Here is a 20,247-nt window from a genome sequence, read left to right on the forward strand (position 1 = left end):
GCGCAGCCCAGCGCAGCCGCTGCTTACTGCGCAGTTAGCAGAGCGCTTATAAGTGCATGTGTATGTATGTGTACATAGAAGAAGTGCAGAATGATTAGAGTATCAGCTTGGAGGGTTCAGGGTATCTCCTAGTCGAGCAGTCTCGACTGGAGCCTTCTTACTTGTTTAAAGCTGCTTTCCTGTCTTCTATACTCGGTGCTCTTCTCTTCTCTTAACTTTTTTTCATTATTTCTCCAGCATTTCATTTTTATTTTTATTTTAATCATTTCTTACTTTATAAGTACGTATTTTACAAATTAACATTACACATAACATAATTGTTATATGCCATTATATACATATTCATCTATAAATCTATTGTGACTGTAACTCGCCTATATTATTACTATTATTATATCTTAATATTTTGCCACACAGCACGAATTTAGGAATATTACCACAGTTCAATTATCTACAGCTGAGCAGCTTATGTGTATTTCAATCATAAAATCCTGGCATGCATTACAATTAACAGCAACAGATCGATCGAATAATAAACCAAATGCGAAACCATTTATTATCCATATGAGGCAATATTTAATGAGTTATAGTACGATGCGGCTTTATTGAATAGCTTGCTTATTGAATTAGAATGCAGATATAAATACCATACACATATGTGTATAAATATAAATATACATTATATATACTATATGTGTATGTGTGTGTGTATCACACATCATTGATTCATGATGTGCAATGCGCTCAAAACAATAGAGACATAAATTTTAGCTTAGCAGCAGAGAAAAGCAATTCATACTCGCGTCATAAATAAAAACCACTGCAACATAATTTTTATGTTTAGTCTTCCCTATAAAAAAACAAAAAACAAAAGAGAAGAAAAACAAAATGAAAAGAGAGGAAAAAATAACAAAGGACAAGCTGCTAGACGCGTCAAAGGACGCTTTGGTTTGTGCATTGGGCGGGGCCATAGGCGTCAAAGCACTTAACCGCTAGACACAAAGACAAAGCCCCACTCTTAATGCAGAGTTTGAACCTCGTACCCTCTTGGCTCAAATCGAATGCTCAACAATGACAGCCATAAAACGTCTAGTCGTTGGTTTTCTGTTTCTTTCTCTCTCTCTCTCTCTTTCTCTCTCTCTCGCTCTCTCTCTTTCTCACTCTCTTTCAGGCCTGGCCAAATCAAGCACTGCTGCTAGTCCATAGATTTATTTGCCTGTTTTTTCTTTATTTCTTTTTTTTCCAATTTGACATTGAAGCACATTAACTTTGACATTCGCGTGAGTCTGCCACGCTCTGCACCACAATGATTATGACTCCTGAGAGTTTTTTTGGCCACTCTTTCTTTAGCTTTATATAAGGAATTTTTTCTCTTTTTTTGTGGGCATGACTTTTGTACTTTGGCCAAAGTTGGGGAAATTAATATTAGCGACTCGAGCAAATACTTTTCAAATTATTGCAATCTCATCGCATTCTTATCACTGCAGCTGTGGAAGTTACAAACTAAGTGCCTTGCATGACGCGGAATCAATATCAAAAATAGCTCACGATTAAATCGCTCACGCAGTTCATTTGACTTTTCGAGTGTAGCTGAATCGCATGAACATCAAAACTTTCTACTAAATGTTGTTTATTTTAACTTCATTAACAGTCCTCCTCCATCAAGTTCTCTGTTAAAAAGTTTGCTTTCTTCACTTCGATTTGGTATTCATATTTCTTCCAATTGCATTATAAATTTAGACCTAGAACTAGTTCCACTGGTGCTGATATAGAAAGTTTAATTTATATTTATACAAATATCAAACATATTTGACTTGTAGAAAATGATATAATACTCTATATTACATCATGGGAGACTTCAAATATTTTAAGAAGTGAAGTCTTTATATATAGTTTTTAGGATAGAAATTTAGTTATTACCAAACCCGATGATAATGAAAATCTATATTATTTAATTTATATCTGAACTAGTGCCACTAGTTAACAAACTTTAAAGCTCTTATAATAAACCCCAGCATATTTAAATATTACATGGCAAACGCTTATAGAGGGTCTTCTTTGTGTAAGTCTGAAAAAATGCAGCTCATTTGTGGCTTAGCTTATTTGACTTACAAAAAGACACAAACTATTTCAATGCAGTGGCACAGCTGCGCAGGGTTTCAGGGATTCAGAGCAAACATCGAATTCGCATCAAAGAGCTATTCAGATGCATTTGTCATATGTGAGTTAAATATTAAAAGCTCTCAAACAGCAATGAACTAGTTTAGCGTAGATATCTAGCTACGCATTGATGCATTTGCCATTCACATGAGAATGATATCTGGTTTTATCCGAAAAAAGAAGAAGAAAAGGAAAAAAAAAAACAATTGCCCGCATTACAGAGAAACACAGACGCACAGACGCAAACATGCAGCCGTGCTGTCAGTGCAGGTCCAAAGACTCAGCTCGGTAAACACGCAAGACAAATTCTATCTATATGCAATCAGCAAATATGGGCGGATGCTATACATAATGCAGGCACTTTTTGCAGGCAAGTGGAAATTATGTCAAAACAAACGCAAAGCCAAAAGCAACTCAAGTCATTCACTCACTGGCAAGCTGACAGACAGTTAGCCAAACAGTCAAGCAGTCAGTCAGTCAATCAGTCAGTCAGTGAGAGCGGCATTTCAATTATAGGCATGCACAAAAGTTCAACTAATATGATATGCAGAGCGACAGAAAGAGTGCGAGAATGAGTGAGAATACTAGGGAGAGACAGAGACAGAGAGAGAGAGAGGGAGAGGTTGCGTCGTATTTCAAATTGTTGAGAAATCGCGTCAAAGACATGGGAGCAGTTGCCATTTATCAGCGCTCAAGCAATCTGCAAAAATTTCCACGCTGCACGCTGGCTTTTTTTTTTTTTTTTATATATATATATATATATTTTTTTTTTTATTATTTATACGCCATTTACAAAATCTTATTGGGAGGAGAGGTTGGGGCTTTTGGGAGCCCGTTTCACTTTGTGCAATTGCAGCGCAGCTTTTTTACATATGTCTGCTAGCATTTGTAAGGATTTGCCATGTCTTTTTTCTCTTTCTTCCCCCCTCTCGTTCTCACCCTCTTTCACTGTCTGTATGTGTGTTTGTATTGCAAGTTGACTTCATTCAAAAAAGTTAATTCATAAATCGCACAAAGCGCAAAGATATGAAAGACGCACATGATAGCTACCCTAGAGAGAATAAGCGAGAAAGAGTGAGAGAGAGCGAGTGAGAGATGTGTGAAAGAGAGAGCGAATAAAAAGCGCCATATGCAAAGTGCATTTAGACTGTAAGATAAAAGCTCGCTGCAGCCGTTGCAATAGGTAGCTTAGCGGGTGGTTAGCTGCTTGTTTGGCCAGGTGGTTGGGTGGTTGGCTGGTGCGACCTACTCAAATAAAAGATTTCTATCAGGTGCCTCTTATGGCGCATAAAAGTACTTAAATTTGTTTGACTTGCATTTGCCATGCGGCGGCTGTGGGACTTGACTTTGCGACTCATTATGCGAACAAAGCAGTCACGATGGCCACGAATGCCACTCACGATAGTCACGACACGTTCAGCTAGCGTTTTTTCCATAGATTGCCCTCTAAGAGACTTTGATGAGAAAAAGCTGATAAGAGATTCAGATGCAAAGATAGAGATACAATGCAATGCAAACAAATTTGCGAATTTAAGAACTTTATTCTCTACTCAACAATGCCAACATACGAAATGAGTTCTAATTTAGGGGCATAATCTATGTAGCAGCGGATCCATGATTGCTTAAAGTAGTTCCTATCTGACAATTACTATTCCCATGTCGATAGCTCGACGCCTGAAGGGGACTATCGCAGCCCTCGGCCAAAGACCAAGTGCTAAACTCAATAATGTTGGGCGATACGAGCAGCACAGTGTATATAAGGAAGAAGAATGCGTATATCCACAAGCGATTCCTGTTAATTGGAATCGTCAGCATTTCGGGCTTGTCAGTTTCCCTTAGGAGCAGCTCTTTTGATTCAACCCCAAGCAGCTCGAATTCAATGCGATGTCCAGTGGAAGTTTGCTGTATTTGAGGCAGTCGTGGGCTGACCATTTCTTGTTGCTCCACACTAATCCAGTGGACGATTTGAGTGGACTCCGTGTATGGCACTTCCGATTTTATGGACTCCAACTTTTGTTCTATCTCAACATATCTACCTGGCACACAGTGTCTCCTGCGCCAGCTCAGTTTCAGGCATATCAGCAATTGGCTTTGCTTGCGAGCGGCTCGATGTACCTCCTTAACAACTCGACTTTGGCGTGGCATTCGATGCTGATTGGAAACTTTTGCTCTGTCGAACACCTCTCGGCTGGTTATCTGCTTAACGTGTTGGCTATTCAGCAGTTTGTCCAACTTTTGTGTCTTTACGATCTTTGTGTTTGGCTTAGTGCAGTGCAATCGCTCGCGATATAAACGACTCCTGAGGCCTGGCCATAAAATACGTATCACATCATCCAAGGGGTTCGCTGCCAGACTCAGCTTAACGACTTGATACAAACATTGGGCACTAATACGTTCAAAGACTGCCGCCGATGGTATTATTTCGCCTACTTCTCTTGCAATTTCTGCATTTGCTGCTTCTTGGTCTGGCTGTGCGATTGCCTCGAAATGGGGCTCCGTGTAATTGAATATATTGATGCCCAGCTCGTCAATGTGCTTGTTCTGAATGGCAATCATTTCATTCTGCGTGCACAGCCATGTCGTCTGATCGCCAGTATTTCTCCTAAAGACCCAAGATTTGACTTCCATATTCCTGCCGCACGCATTGCCCTGGCAATGGGATGCTTCCCGATTGGGAGTCGTTTTACAAGCAACGCGTTTCTATATAAAATATATATATATATATCTGAATATTTTTTACTCAACTTTAACTTCATTCTGAATACTTACCATTATTTACAATCTGCGTGTGTGTGTGTGTGCGTGTATGCGTGTATCCTATAAGCGGGATGCTTTGCATTTACCTTTTCTGCTAAAGCAAACTCTACAAAAATATGTAATAACAAAATTTCCACAGCTTAAGATATATATGTATATATTCTGACATTTAAGCTCACGCATATTAATTTATTTAAATTTCAACATAGAATTTATATGGATTTAATTCGAATGCGAGCTTTAAATATTAATGGAATTTCGTATCAATAAATATTTATATTTTAAACATAACTTAAATACTCAGGCTTTTAGCCAAGTGTACTAAATACCTATATATGTATATATTTCTATATACATTTATATATATATATATATATCATATTTTCAGAGTCGTGTCCTTGTGACATTGCCGACATAGAAAATCGAATCATTGTTAGCATCTGTTTGGGTAATACTCATGAATCATTCATGAAACGTTTGCACAATATGCAAATCGTTTTAAATCTTTACAACAAACAAAAGCCGGTTTACACACACACACACACGCACACACACACACACACGCACACACACACACTCACACACACACACACACATACACAGGCAGGCAGGCAAACAAAAACGCCGACTAAACAATGTAAAACGTTAAATAATTATTGCAAAAAGAGCTGCGAAAGCTAACGAATGAAACAAAAACAATAAACATTTATTTACTGTTTACTTTTTAGGCCATAAATTTATGGCCTAATGCAGCTGCCAACGCTTTTAGTCTTTTGACTGTATATTTTTTCTAGCACAATTTAAAGCTTAATTTTTTTCCAAATGATTTTTTCATAATTACAAAAAAAAAGAAAAAAAATTTACAATTGATACATAATAATAAAATATCATTAAATATAATAGCATGTAAATCGAATGGAACACAAATATATAAAAGTACATAAATAATTATGAAAATCATGTACAAGATTATTTATTTTAATTCCTGTTAAACAATAGCTAATACAATTACCTTTGGCTGTGAATATATGAACTAATATTTTGCATTATTAAATTAAATCAGGCATCCACACACGTGCACATACTTTTGGTTAAGCTTATGGCGGGGCCTTTAATTTGGCAGCAATCCGAAAACTTTTGTAGCTGCCCTCCCCCCGCATCTTTTGACTGGCAATTATATTTATGAATGTACCGAGGGGCATTTCTCAGTGTTTACTTCAAAGCAATTAAAAGCAAACCAGAAGCAAAGGCAACAACAACAACAGCAACAACAACAACAACAGCATCTGCCCCAGTGATGTTAGCGAGTGCTTTATCATATTTTGTATTGCGAGTATTTGCCAAGGTTTTGAGTGAGGGCTAGGAGGAGCGGGGGCACGAATGGACGTGTATGGCTAGGCGAATGGGTGGTTAGACATACATATGAAAAGCCTTCCAGTAAAATGGCCACTCAGGAAACGAAGTTCGTTTATATTGTGTCAGGATATATAGTAGCTTTGTGTTTGTGTACGAATGGGAATGGGAATGGGTACGAGAATAGGAATGGGCATGGTAAATGGGAACTAGGAACTGAGAGTTGGCAACTGGAAACAGAAGCTAGAACACTGGGCGACTGGACACTGAAAAATAAATATAGAACGCAGCAAAGTCTGCAGTGCACAAATAACCTCGAGGCCATAAAAGAAATACGTTTACTATGTACTAAAATTGAGTAAATGCTGCCATTACAGGCTGCAGTCAAGCCTCCCCCCTCATGCCTCCTGCCGACCGCCTGACGTCTCCCTCGCGCAATGCCCAAGCCTGCCTTGGAGTCAAGCCTGAGTTCACCCCAAAGTGGAGCCTGGTACTTGTCTTCTATGTGCTGTGCTATTATTTTGAGTGCACACACACACACACACACACATACAGCTCAGCAGTAAAAAAGACAACAATGGAATAGCACAAGCACTGGGCTTCAATTGTTTGGCAATAAATGTGAGTGAGTGTATGTGTGCGTGTGTGAGTGTTATATGGAGAAGCAAAGCAATTGTAGTCCCCTTGGTCCATTGAGCCTCTGGGCCAAGTCTGCGTTCAATTAATCGTTTGCAGCGTTTGCTAAAATCAATTATCGCCTGCTACTGCTATGGATATCGATAATCGAATTAACCCCACTCAGACAGACAGCCACAATATCTCATGCTGCTTAAAAGCCCCGTAGCTCAAGCAACGGAAGAATTCAATCTGAGCAGCAGCTGGTAACCATTAAAAAAACATCGAGGGTGGATAGAAAAATTAAGTATTTTTGAGCAGAGGAAAAGTTTTCTTTGATGAACTAAAAATCTACTAATTTAATTTTATTTTATTTTATTATTTATACTAATAATTAAAAAAAAAAAAAAAATAATAATTTTAATGGGATTCATTCAACACATTTGTATTAATTAAGAAAAAAAAAAGTCTCGTACTTTTGTTTGTTTAGTGAAAAAATATGTTAAAAATTTTTAATGGGATTTATTATACTTAAAAGAATAAGAATTTGTACTTTGTTTTTTATTTAGTTATTATATATTAATTATATTATTGAGGAAAACATAAGTATAAATATATAAATGAAATAATAAATAATAATGTTAATGGGATTTATTCTATAAATTTGCAACCGAATATTTTAATTTTCGTTTTTAATTTATTCAATGTATTATGCTTATATTTATTTTATTTAATCTATAAATTATATTATTTTATATTATATTTTTATTTAATTATAGTTGCAGCACTCAAAATAATAGCCATCTAACTACCTATTCTTTTTTTTTTTTTTTTTTAATTTCCATAAATTCAATATAATGTTTTAGTATTCCTCAAAATGAATTCAACATATTTTTGTGTAGACCCTCGCTGCCATTATGCATGCTGCATGCCATAGATGATGCATTTGGTCGAGGCATCTAAATTGCTGTTGATTTCTTTGCCATTTCGTCATAACAAAGCCAATTGTGTTGGCCAGAAACAAAGCAGTACAACATTTTCCATTGGATTTTCAAATTTGCGTATGCGATTAGCAGCCTAAATGAAAATGCCAAAGAAAAGAAAATGAGCTTGGAAAAGCCACAAATACACACAAGCACACACATACACACACGAACAGACACTTTAAAGTGTTGTTCTGTCCCGTGTGGCTGTCAGCATGAAGTCGGTAATGGAATGGAAGAGCACCGAAATTCAGCAGGAAGCCAATCGAACTGCCACTTTGGCAACGTTTCGTATGCAAATTCACCAATACACACACAGGGACAGAAAGAGAGCTTGAGATACAGATACACTTCAGGTAACAATCAAAGCATTTCACAGTCAAGTATGTTTGTATTTTTTTTTTTTTTTTCGAGTGGCTTACCACAGCATTTGGCATTGTTTGTATAGCACTTGTGCCACAGTGCCTGAGTCTTGGCCTCAATTTTTAAGTTTTGCCTCCATATAGAGAGTCGAAGATAACCCAAAATGTTAGCTTACTTGAGGTCAGACTTAATGTCAATTGCAATTATTTAGTAACATTTTTATTTAAAATACAATAATTACAATTTAAGAAGCTCTAACAATTTTCTTTTGATTTGTGCCAATTGCAAATAAAATTGTTATTTAATTCATACAATAATTATAATTATGATTTAATAAATAATAAATTTAATAAACTGAACAGAAATTTGTTTCTCATATAGCTTTATATTTATTGCTTTTTTTTTTTTTTTTTTTTTTTTTTTTTTTTTTTTTTTACAAAGCCTTTTAGAATAAGTGTCAATTGCAATTAACTAGTAACATATTTATTTTATTCTTACAATAATTATAATTTAATAAACTGTAAAAATTGTCTTTTGTTTTATGCCAATTGCAAATATATAATAAAAATATTATTATTTAATACTTACAATTATAATTATACTTTAATAAATAATAAATTTAATAAAATTGACAGAAAATTGTTTTTCATATACCTTGCCCTTATATTTATTGCTGGTGTCTTTTTTCCAAAGCCCTTTCAAATGATTGGCAATTACAATTATCTAGTAACACCTTTATTTAATTCTTACAATAAATATAATTTAATAAACTTTAATATCTTTTGTTGTTTCTTTAAATATATATCTGATTTCTTATGGATCTCCATGCTGTCCTTTTTCTTCCAAAGTCCTTTAGAATGAGTGCCAATTGCGATTATCTAGTAACATCTTTATTTAATCCTTACAATAGTTATAATTTAATAAACTCTAAAAATTTTCTTTTGTTTCCTTAAATATATATATCTGGTGTATATATCTCATGGAACTCCATGTTTATTGCAGTACTTTTTTCTCAAAACCCTTTCAGCTTCCATATAAAAGTCTTTGTTACGATTGAGCTCCATGGAGAAGTCCGATTTCTTCACCATTATCATATTCGTTAGAAATGCCCGCCTCTCAGCGCTTCGCGTTTGCCGCGTCACGTCGCCAAGCCTATCCCGCTTGCGTTGCTTGTGCGTCGAGCTCGTTGGCGTTGCAGTGGGCGTTGCAGTGGGCGTGACGGTGGGAGTGGGCGTGGGCGTCTTTTGTTTTACTATAAAGTGTTTGGCATTCTCGAGGAAATTCTCAGCTTCGCGCAAGCGCTTTAAATACTTTTCGCGCTTCTCGCGCGACCTTCTCGGCATATTCCTGTCCAGTTGATCGAGTTTCGTATAGATATTGTGCAAGTCTAGAAATATTTCCGCTAGATCTTTACCCATTGCCTTGAAGTGGTGTATGTAGGAGTTGAGGGCTTCCTTCATTTCCTGCACCTCCAGAGTCAGGCGCTCGAACGCATGCAAGTCGTAGAGCACCTTGGGCACCGCAAACCTCAATACATTCTCCACATCGACAAAGCGGCACAGATCCTGCATCTGTAGCAGTGTCTTCCTCACGATGCGTTCCACCTCTGCCGCTTTCATATCGCCGCAGCTCGGATGCACTGAGTCCATAACGCTGAACAGACCTTTATTTTGCATGGCCGTCTCTTCCTGCAGTAGCAACTGTGTTCGGTCTACCCCATAGCAGGAATTCGACGACGAATGCCTATTCATTATTAGTGTTTTGAATTTTTTGTTTGGCTTTTCTATAAATATACACGAGAATTTTGAATCTTTATATTTTAGTTCTAATTCATATCTGTCAGAACTATGCCTTTTTCTACATCTGCAGTATGTGTTGTGTACTTAGGAAAAGGTTACTAATAAATGTTGTAGCTCCATACAATCAGAGACGATGAAGAAAAATCAATAATTCTGACTGTCAAAAATTAAGATTTTTCATTTGCTCAAAAATGTAATAACAAATATTTGTTCAATGTTGTATAGCTATAATTGAGAGATGTTCGAATTTTTATATTATAAATGCGTAATAAATTTAGTATGTTTCAGATGTTCTAATTGTATATCATTACATTTAAAATTTTTTTTCATAGTTATTTGAGTTATTATAAAATCTCAAATTATACATTCCAAATAAATATAGTTATAAATTTATTTTAATCATTATTAATCAAAAATTCTCTTCGTTATAAGAGATTTGAAATTTTGAACCTATTTTCGTTGGCTCCCCTGTCTTATAGAGTTGATTATCTTTACTACACGAAAAATGTATATAACATAACATAAAAGACAGACGCTATCACTTTAGGTGCTAGACGATTCCAATTGTAAATAAGTCGTAAAAAAAAATATATATATATATATATATATATATATATATATATATATGTTGATTATTTGATTAAAAAAATAATAATAGATTATTTTCTTTAAAGGTTTTGGCAAAAAAATAAAATTAAAAATAAAAAGTATGTGCTTGAGGTTGATAAAAAATAATTGTTGCTTTTCGGCCCTAAAAGATTGTAGCATTCTTACTTTACATTTTCAGTATCTTTATTATCTATAATTATTATTAAAATTCGCACATTTTTAGCCGCGACTTACTTTCCAAGTAATAAATAAAATTTGAAAAAAAAAAATATATATATATATATATATATATATATATTTGCTTTCTGTCCCAAGAGAAATTAAAGTGTTTCCACTCGACTTCAATGCAGCTCTTGTTGTGTTTCCATAATTATGAAGTTCATAAAAATCGCATACGCTGCGCTCTTTATTAACGACAGACTGTATTGCACAGACATAGCTGAAATTCCCAGGAAACGGAAAATATATTTGTCGCTTGCATATATTTCCATTTTTTGTTTTTCTCCTTTTTTGTTTTTTTGCATTTGGCAATCCCGTCTAAAGGAATTTTGCGTATTTGCTATGGCCACGAGCGCTAAATCAATTGACAAAGCGGAGAACTGCGCACTATTTCCTGCCAGCTCAATGCCATAGCTCGAACATATTTCGTAGAATTTTTATGAGCCATGCAAAAAAAAAAAAAAAAAAAAAAAAAAAAAAAAGAAAAATAAAAAAAAATAAAACAAATCAAATGCCTACGCACAGCTCAGTTGGTTTGCATGTGTGTGTGTGTGTGTGTGTGTGTGTGTGTGTGTGCGAGCAAGGGCTGCTGGTTTGACTGTCAGCTGGGCAATGGTCATGCCGATGTTCATGGCATTCTGGGCGACGCTGTGCGCTGTCAACAATCACGAACCAATTGTCTATAAATACCAGGAACGTTAAGGCAAACTCACTCACAGCGCACAGCGCACAGCGCCCCAGTCCGGGCTCAGCTCGAATCCCCCGCAGACTACGCACAGAACTCTGCTCATGGTCATGCCTGGCGCTCGCTCTGGGTGTGCGTTTGGGCATGTACATAGTAGTATGCCATATTCTGGGTATACTCTGGGTGCCCCATTGCAACTTCCGCTCTGTCGTTTTTCATTACATCGCATGTAACTTCCGGTTTGTTAAAGCGACACGCACTGCGACTCCCACAATTGTCCCCCTCGGCGCGCCCCTCTCTCCCACTCTGCTCGTTGTTATGGCGCTGACATCCGTGCAAACAAACGAACCATCGAACGTACGTAGCGAGCGCCACTAGGCAGGCACTCAGACTCGAGTTGTCCCTATGCTCCGCTCAGGCAACGCCTCCCCCGCGCCGAAACCACGACCGCTCCTGTTTGTCCGCACGTTTAGACTGGAAATGACAAATTCACTGTAGGTGGGCTCTATTGCTCTTGGTCTCTTGGCCGTCGCCGTCGCTGTCACCGTCGCCGTCTCGCTTAACTCCTCCAACACGTTTGCGACTCAGCAAACACCATCATCAATTTCCGTGGGGAAATCACACAAAATTTTTAGCACAAACAAAATGTTTGCTTTTGCTGCCAGCCAGCAGCCAACCCGATTTTTGCATGCCACACTCTCTGTGCCATATCTCGGCTTATCTGACCAAATCGGCTAACGGGAGTGAGAGCTCGGTGCACTTCCTGCCTTCTATTTTTTTTTTTTTTTTTTTTTTTGTTGCCAAAAGCTAAAAGAATTAGTAAATACTCGCAGAGCGTTGAGTGTTGCATGGACATGCAATCGCTATTTGATGTGACGGCTCGAGGGTTTTTGCAACTGATTTCAAGTTAACCGACAGCCTTTTTTTTCTGGTGAGAGGATTGAACAGAAAGGTTCATACTTTAACTGAAATATTCCAAAGTTTCAGATGTGAAAGCTTCAAGTTTTTGTCACTTTTCGCTTTGGTATAAATGTTTTATAAATGTAGTCAATGTATTGCTAAGGCGATAAAATAAAAAAAAATTAAGCTTAGAGTCATGTTACCTTGCATTCCTGCTGTCGTTAGATCCAGGCCATGGTATTTGCTCTTATATTCAATAAAATTATTATTAATATTCGAAAACCAAATGAATAGAGTGAAAATATCGTATAATCGTATGATGCATCGAAAAAATTATATCCATGTATGTGTCTTATATAAAAGTATGTTATCTCATAATAAATTTCGATTGTGTTTGATCTCGTCTTTTAACTGAAGCCAAGCTGGGTGCTAAGAGTCTTCTGTGACTTGGTCGATTTAGTGATTGATGAGAAATCAATCTAAATAGTCCAAGATATTATACAAATTTATAATGAAATAATAGTTTAAATACAATATTTATATATATATAATAGATATATTTATATGTATTTATTAGTTTTATTATGATATCTTGATAATGGGAAAGAGAAATAATTACAGAAATAATTAAATAATTGATCATTTTTGTATAATTGTCATACAATTAAATTATTTTTGTTATATATTACTAAAATATATTCTAAAATCTTACCGTAAGCCCATTCCTACAGAGCCCCACATAGTCCCTCCATCCCCACCTCAGGGATAATTTGAATAGAGCACATAATAAGCAGAAGTGTAACGTTCCTTGTGGCATAACAGGTTGGAGTTAGCGCTATTTAGCATTATTTCAGCACGCCTTTAGAAGAAATCCAAGCGGAAACTCAACTGTAGTCAGTTTAGTTGCCTTAGCTGCAATCTTAGCCGGCTAATCTCTCAGATTTCTTTGCTGTGTTGAGCACACCAATACTCTCTTTGCTCACTCATTCGCTCTCCCTCTCTCTCTCTCTCTCTCTCTCTCTCTCTCAATCTCATTCTCTCTCTTTCGTTGATGGCACTCACCGTTCTTTCACCATGGGCAACAAATTAACGCGAGCGCTGTGAATGCTGTGAAAGCAAAATAAGAAGAAGAAGAAGAAGAAACAGAAGCAGAAGCTGAAGCTGAAGCTGTGCAAGCTTTGTTGGAACGGTGAATGTAATTACTTTAATGTGACCATTTGCCGGCACTGCTGAGCTGGCCGTGGCCCAGATAAAGATAAACTTTTGCAATTACAACGCGTCGCAAACGAAGCAGAAATACAAAGCGCAGCGCCAACTGATGGCGCTGACCAGCGACTGGAGAATACGCATATATAAATTTATATACGCATATATATGTATATATATATATATAGCAAAGGATGGCAGCTCGATAGCATCGAATCAGTTTACTTTTAGTGCATTTTCCTTTTGCTGCTGGCTAATTAGTGCGCAGAGCGCAGACCGTTTGAGCTTAAAGTCGCGTCTCATAAAATTATGCGCACTGGAATGAACTTGTAAAGGCTTTAATAAAACAGCAGCAACAACAAAAGCAACAACAACAAAACTACATTTTCAAGTTGCCAACGCGTTGAAAATTCATCCAGCCAAGATTGTTAACAAATGTAGTCAACTAAAAGATATGCTGTAAATACATATAGTGAAAAGTATTTAGTAGACATAGATTGGCATATCTTAGATCTTAGAATGAGTTTAAAATGATAGAGCAGTTTAGACTATTCGAAAAATGTAATATATCAGAGTAGGAAAAATCAAATTTATAGCTCGAGTTGTATAGGATATTAGTACTTGCAAAAGTCTATGTTTGATTTAATTTAAATACATTTAATATAATTTTTAAAAAATGCAAATTGTCATATATATAAGTTTTTAAATGCTTAATAGAAAATCAGATTTCGTTGGTTAGAGTAGGGCTTCACTTATTGAGAGCAAACAATAACGCTCTCAGAATCTTATAGAAGAGTTAAATACGAAAACAGACAGAATTGACTAGACTAAGTTCAGTTATTTCGATTTAGGTGGCCCTGAATATAAATGAAATTATAAATGACTTATTTGAGAAGACTACACTTGATTAGCTGAAAATTTCAGTGTTCAGTGGAGCAGAACTCCAATCAGAACAATAAATTCCGCTCCATCCATAGCAAATAATGGGAATCTCTAATAATAGACCTTAGCTCTCCATTCACCTAGTATACTCCTCAAAGGAAACTTGCAATGGGTATTCCACGAAAAGAAAAAAACATATGCAAGACAAGGCTACGTTACGGCCGGAAGGAATCATGTCCCGACTTAGGTGGTCCTGGCTACACATAAACTTTTGATGACTTTTTGAAAGTTTTACGCTCCAAAGTGGTGCACAAATTACGCGAAGTTGAGGGGGCGTGGCGCGTTGGCAAAATAGGCGGCCCACGCTGTAGTGCCAATAACAACAATAACAATAACAATAACAACAACAACAACAACAATGACAGCGGTGGCATTAAAACGTCAACAGATTGGCGAAAACTGTGCGTCCAACAAAATTAAATCCATGGACATAACTTAAAGCTTCAATTATGGCGGAAGGATAAAAAGCTTCTGATATTGGTATCAAGATTGTGGCAACATTCGGTTGACAAATAAACGATAAGGAAACATAAAAACTAAAAAACTTTTATTAGAATCATCCTGAGAACAGCTGTCAAAAATTACAAAACAACAATTTTTATATATATATTTTTTTAATAATCACCAATGCAAAACTATGGTTCGTATACCTCGATGATATATATAATGATAGATGAAGATCTAGATAAGATACACGAAATTTCCCATACAGAGATATATAGCCTGTTGCGCGCGCAAATCCGATGAGGGCAAGCCGAAGCGAAGCTCATCCAGTGGGCGGCCTGCGTGCCGGGTCGATAACTACGGACTGGCCAGGAAGAGCACGTTGATGGACATAGCCGCTCGAATCAACAGGAAAACATATAAGATGTACAAAACGCACAACACCGAGTGGCTGGTCGTGGACGGCGAGCAGATTGGGGTGCAGACGAAGCACAAGGAGGAGCTGGGCATGGAAATGGAGAGCTTCTTCAGGCCCAGCTATCCAGGAGCACCTCAGCCCAGTGCGAATAGTCCAGTTGTGGTCGAATCTAGATTAACGCCAAACTATTCGAATTTCCCCCATAGCAACATGAATACATCCACATTTGGCCATATTAAGGATCAGCCCAAAACGGGAGAGTTTAAGAAACGAAACCTCGACAATCTGCTCAATGCGGAACAAGTGCAGCTAATCGACAGCAAAGAGGTGATAGAGCGAATACAGAACTTTGTCAAGAAGGTGAAGGACAAGCGTAAGGTGTGCAAGTCCAAAGAGAGAGCCGGATCACCATTGCAGCGTAAAAAGCTGAGCCCTCAAGAGGTTCTGCGCTCGTCCAATAGACCAAAGAGCAAAACAAACATATTGTCCGATCATAAGAAACAGAGTTTCCGGCCTGACGCTGAACCAACTTCAATGCAAAAGTCCACCAAGATCATTTATAGAGACGAGCAAATGTTACTGCCTCTCAACAAGGACATATTACAGTTCTTTAACAACTCCAAGCTCTTATCGAGCAGACGAGAAACTGCGGCGGAGATGGGGCGAATAAACATCAACTTGAAACTAAAAAGAAATGTTAAACAAACTAAGAGAACTGTGAGAAAAACTGAGAGAATAAACAGGAAAAAGCTCGAGAGCGCATCGAATGTTTGGAGAAGTGCTGTAAGTATTAAGCTCGATAAGATGAACAAAAAATTGCCCGTGGCCAATTCGAAGAGCTATGAGGATCCAGATAGAACTCCTAGACCTCGCGGGTCTAACAAAATGGATTTTAGACCAAGAATCAGAAATACGAAGGTAAATGAGCCGAGAGGCAAATTGAATGCTATCAAAAAGAAATCCATTGAAAAAAGAAAACAAATTAAGGACAAGGGCAAGCAGCGGCATTACATTAAAATTGAAAAGATAAAACAAGTGAAAGTAAATGACTGGCTAGAAGATACGGAAATGGATACGGAAACGGATGAGCAGCAGAGGCCAGATATAACAAACAAAAAGTTAAATACAGCAAAGAAATCAGAGAAGTCAAAAGAAAAACGAATAGTTATAAACACAAATAAAAAACCGATTGAGAAGAGGAAAGAAGTTAAGGATAAGTGCAAAGAGCAACAAAAACCGGAACAAAATGGAGCAAAGCAAGACTGGTTAGAGAACGACACGGACGAGGAAGAGCAGGTGTACTTGTTAGGCACAGAAGATGAAGAATTGATGAACGCGGAAATGATGGACAGTAAAGATTCGAGCGCATCGCCCAAGAAACAACGCGCGTTCACAAAGTTCAAGATGTTGATAATGAAAATGAAAAGTATCGTAATCAAGAGCAATAGAGCTGCAAAGAATATGAGTCAAACAAAAATGCAAGTAAAAGAGAGACAATCGAAGGCGAAAGAGCAGCAAAATGTGGAAGCGAACAATGTACGAACAGTTGCAATTTATAAACCGCAGAAGAGAACAGCTCTGGTCAATGCCATTTCGCCTCGTTTGCGTATGGCAGATCAGAGCGAACCACCAACTGCTCAGATGCCAATGGGTGTACAAGTATCTACAGAACGGAGTATACTACAGGAGCTCTTCAGCCTGGTTGAGGAGACCTCGAGAGGTAGGTACGTTCATGAGCTGCTTACATCACACTCCACTAATTGCATTCGCTGATTTTTCCAGAGACAAGTCTTGTCAGATCTGTGAACTTTGCAAAAATCCATCCAAATCCAAAATTTGGAGCTCGTTGGGAATTCGAATTGGCAATTTTGCCAAACGAACAAAACTATTTCCATCCATCAGAGCTAAGAGCTCAAAGAAAGAGCTGGTACTCTAGCATATTTCGAACGCTGATAACGTGCATCCAAATTTTGGTTTTCTTTCTATTCGTAATGGTCGTATTCGCCGATCGGAATCCCATCTATTTTCGTTGGCTAATGCGACGGGTAAAATACTATTATTTCGAGAAGAAATTGATCATATTTAAAAAAATTTCTGAATTTTCATTGATCATTTATAAGAAATTTTCTGAATTTTCATTGTTAAAGAAATAAATAAAATAAAATATAAAATATATTATATATATGTGTGCTGATAATGAAAAACTTATGAAAAGTAGATATCGCGTATAGTCTGAAATATAAAATATCACCAGACAATATCATGAATAGCCTTCTTATAGATAGATTATTTGTTGAACTAAATCTCCCCCATCTATAAAGCCTCTTTTAAAGTGTGAATATATTGGCACTTTCTTTTAACTTTCTTTACTGAACTGGGCACAAAAAAAAAGGAGAAGAGAGCCTCACAAAAATAGGCCTGACAAACTTTCCACTGCCCAGCCATAAACCATATTGGCGAAGCTCAATGCAGTCTGGTTGGCGAGCAGCTGCGCCGCTGATAGCGCATAAATGGAGAGAGAGCTAGGAAAAGCTGCCTTTGGCTGCACTTAAGAAGATTAAAGACCCGTTACGTTAGTTTCCACACGGCTCAGCTTTCCATTTGGTAGGGCTTTTCGCGGTTTGCTTTTCCATATGTATGCGTCTTTTCCAGCCTGGCGTTAACGGCACTGTAGAGCGACTTAAAGGCTTTCATTCTTTTTAAGCGTTGCTTCTGATAAAGTCTATGACAGATTTGAAAAATTAAGTGAGTAAGATTATTTATAATACCACAAATAATTTTAAAAAAATTTAGCTGATTCGGATTTCGTTTCAAATCAATAAATTTTTGCTCTGCTATAACTAAATTTGCTGCTGCACAAATATCCCATAAACTGCTGGAGTTGGCAAAGCAGGAGAAGCTCATGGTGGCGGGGGTGCGGGGGAGGGGCATGTGTCAAATCACCAACAGCAGCAAATTCAATTGCAAATAGTGAAACACACTGTTCTCTTGTCTCACAGATATCGTTGACAATTTCCTTTTTTCATTTTGCTGGGCGACAGGCAGAGTCAGGGGAACGAGTGGGGCGGGAGGGCTACACTTTGGGGATTTATTGAAAATGCTTCGATTTATGTTTAGTGCGATATTTGCATTTTGGCTGACAAACGAAACGCCGATGCGACAAATGCAACGGAAATATGCACTCAAAGTGTCGCAATGGGGTGGCCAAATGGAAAACTCACGAATCCAATGCGTGGGAGGATGACAATAGATAAATTGATTTTTATTCTATTTTTAGGTTTTTATTTGCTCGAAAAATATCATGTTCATATATATTGTAGATAGAAGGATTTTCTGTAGGGTGTATAGCTGAAATAGTTGAAAAAAAAAATATATTATAAATAAAAATATTTATCTCTAATTATATTTAAATTTATTGCCAAATCACACATTTGATTACCATTTATTTTAGACTTTAATACTATGGTATTTAGATGTATTAAAAAAATATAATGTGTTATAATAATAATATGTAAGACTACATAATATATGTCAAAATTGTTCTTAGTCGAATCAAAAATTTGATTTATTTGGATATTTTCTCTTGGAATTAAATATGTAAAAAAAAAAAAAAAAAAAAAAAAAGTAATAATACAAAATCACTAAATCCATTTTATAAATTTTCATGATATAAAGATAAAATTTATATATGAATAATTTAGAAAAAATCATAAAATAATTTTCAATATTTATGCATTTTCTATATTACATACATATTAAATTTTTTAGATTTATTTATTTATTTAGTTTTTTGCAACATTTATTTTCTATCGAGGTGTTCTATGCTTGCACACAAAAGGGTTTACATGCTTTAGCAATGACACAAACCTTAGGCAAGCTAAAGTAAAGTTTGCTGTTAAACATTAAATTAGACCATAAAATATATTTATTTATTTCACAAAGAAGGCCCCAGTTGCCAGTGCTTAATTTGTACTAATTTTAATATCTAATAAATTAATAAATTTTTCATAGATACATTATTTTTTTTATATTTAATAAGAGATTTTAATATATTACTTATAACTGCAGTTATGACTAATTTTAATATTTATTTGTATTTTATTGACACCCAAGACACATTGCTATTAAGAAATAACTAAAATTTGTCTATATTTTCTGTTTTCAGTATAAGGAATAAATTAAATATCTTTTATTATCTAAAATAAAAATAAAATATTTAAAAATATATAAACAAAAATTTTATAAAAAATTGTTTTAGCTATATTAAATTAACATATAAATAAACTATATTAAATTGATAGAACAAATAATACATCTAAACGGTTTTCCATTTTCTGTGTTAGTTTTTACTAGCTTATTTATGCTGTGCTCAATTCAAAATATAACGTGCCCGAGTTTATGCCTTTTATACCTATTCAGTCGCCTCTGCCTTTACTTTCTCTCTCTCGCTCTCAGTCGAGTATGCTCGTTCGTTCTCTCTCGTTCGTGCTCTCTTATACGCGAAATGCCGGCATTTGCTGCAGCTGCTGTTGCTCCAGTTTTTCAGTTTCGGTTTCGTTGGTCCTGTCCTACCGCAAGCAAAAAGTTGGACAACGTGTCGGGTCTATCTCTCTCCCTCTCTCTCTCTCACTCGCTCTCTCGGGTTCGTCTGTCGTGTATTCAGCACTATATTTAGCTGAGCAGACGCTGTTACTCTCTGACGCTTTCTCTCTCTCTCTCTGTAGTATTTTTCTGTGTGTTTTGTTTTATTTCGTATTTTTTTTTATTTATTTATTTTGCTGTGTCAAAGCTTTG

The 20,247-nt window shown here is 36.4% G+C and overlaps 3 protein-coding genes across 4 annotated transcripts; 1 reads left to right on the top strand and 2 right to left on the bottom strand.

The window, feature by feature from the left end:
• Positions 1–3,681: 3,681 nt before the first annotated feature.
• On the bottom strand, positions 3,682–5,108 carry LOC6576365. The gene is made up of 2 exons (XM_002002320.4): positions 4,930–5,108; positions 3,682–4,860 (listed from the first exon to the last, which is right to left on the bottom strand). Exons 1-2 carry the CDS (start codon positions 4,930–4,932, stop codon positions 3,757–3,759), a joined length of 1,107 nt encoding a protein of 368 aa, XP_002002356.2. The 5' UTR covers positions 4,933–5,108; the 3' UTR covers positions 3,682–3,756.
• A 3,842-nt stretch (positions 5,109–8,950) lies between these two features.
• LOC6576366 lies at positions 8,951–10,147 on the bottom strand. The gene has a single exon (XM_002002321.4). It carries the CDS (start codon positions 9,980–9,982, stop codon positions 9,209–9,211), a length of 774 nt encoding a protein of 257 aa, XP_002002357.1. The 5' UTR covers positions 9,983–10,147; the 3' UTR covers positions 8,951–9,208.
• A 4,973-nt stretch (positions 10,148–15,120) lies between these two features.
• On the top strand, positions 15,121–17,631 carry LOC6576367. 2 transcript variants are annotated; one of them, XM_032729240.2, is made up of 3 exons: positions 15,121–15,231; positions 15,304–17,173; positions 17,236–17,631. In XM_032729240.2, exons 1-3 carry the CDS (start codon positions 15,229–15,231, stop codon positions 17,604–17,606), a joined length of 2,244 nt encoding a protein of 747 aa, XP_032585131.1. In that variant the 5' UTR covers positions 15,121–15,228; the 3' UTR covers positions 17,607–17,631. The 2 variants fall into 2 exon arrangements, with proteins under 2 accessions (XP_032585131.1, XP_002002358.2); XM_002002322.4 differs by having other exon boundaries at positions 15,304–17,177; positions 17,236–17,482.
• The last annotated feature ends 2,616 nt before the right edge of the window (positions 17,632–20,247 follow it).

Source organism: Drosophila mojavensis, unplaced genomic scaffold (genome assembly GCF_018153725.1).
Source record: "Drosophila mojavensis isolate 15081-1352.22 unplaced genomic scaffold, ASM1815372v1 contig_36, whole genome shotgun sequence".
Taxonomy (NCBI): Eukaryota; Metazoa; Arthropoda; class Insecta; order Diptera; family Drosophilidae; genus Drosophila; species Drosophila mojavensis.

Bases quoted from the DNA above. Each gene is read 5' to 3' on its own strand.
- LOC6576367 (XM_032729240.2), top strand. The intron at 17,174-17,235 runs GTAGGTACGTTC...TGATTTTTCCAG, and splicing joins GGTTGAGGAGACCTCGAGAG to AGACAAGTCTTGTCAGATCT.
- LOC6576366 (XM_002002321.4), bottom strand. From the start codon at position 9,982: ATGAATAGGCATTCGTCGTCGAATTCCTGCTATGGGGTAGACCGAACA.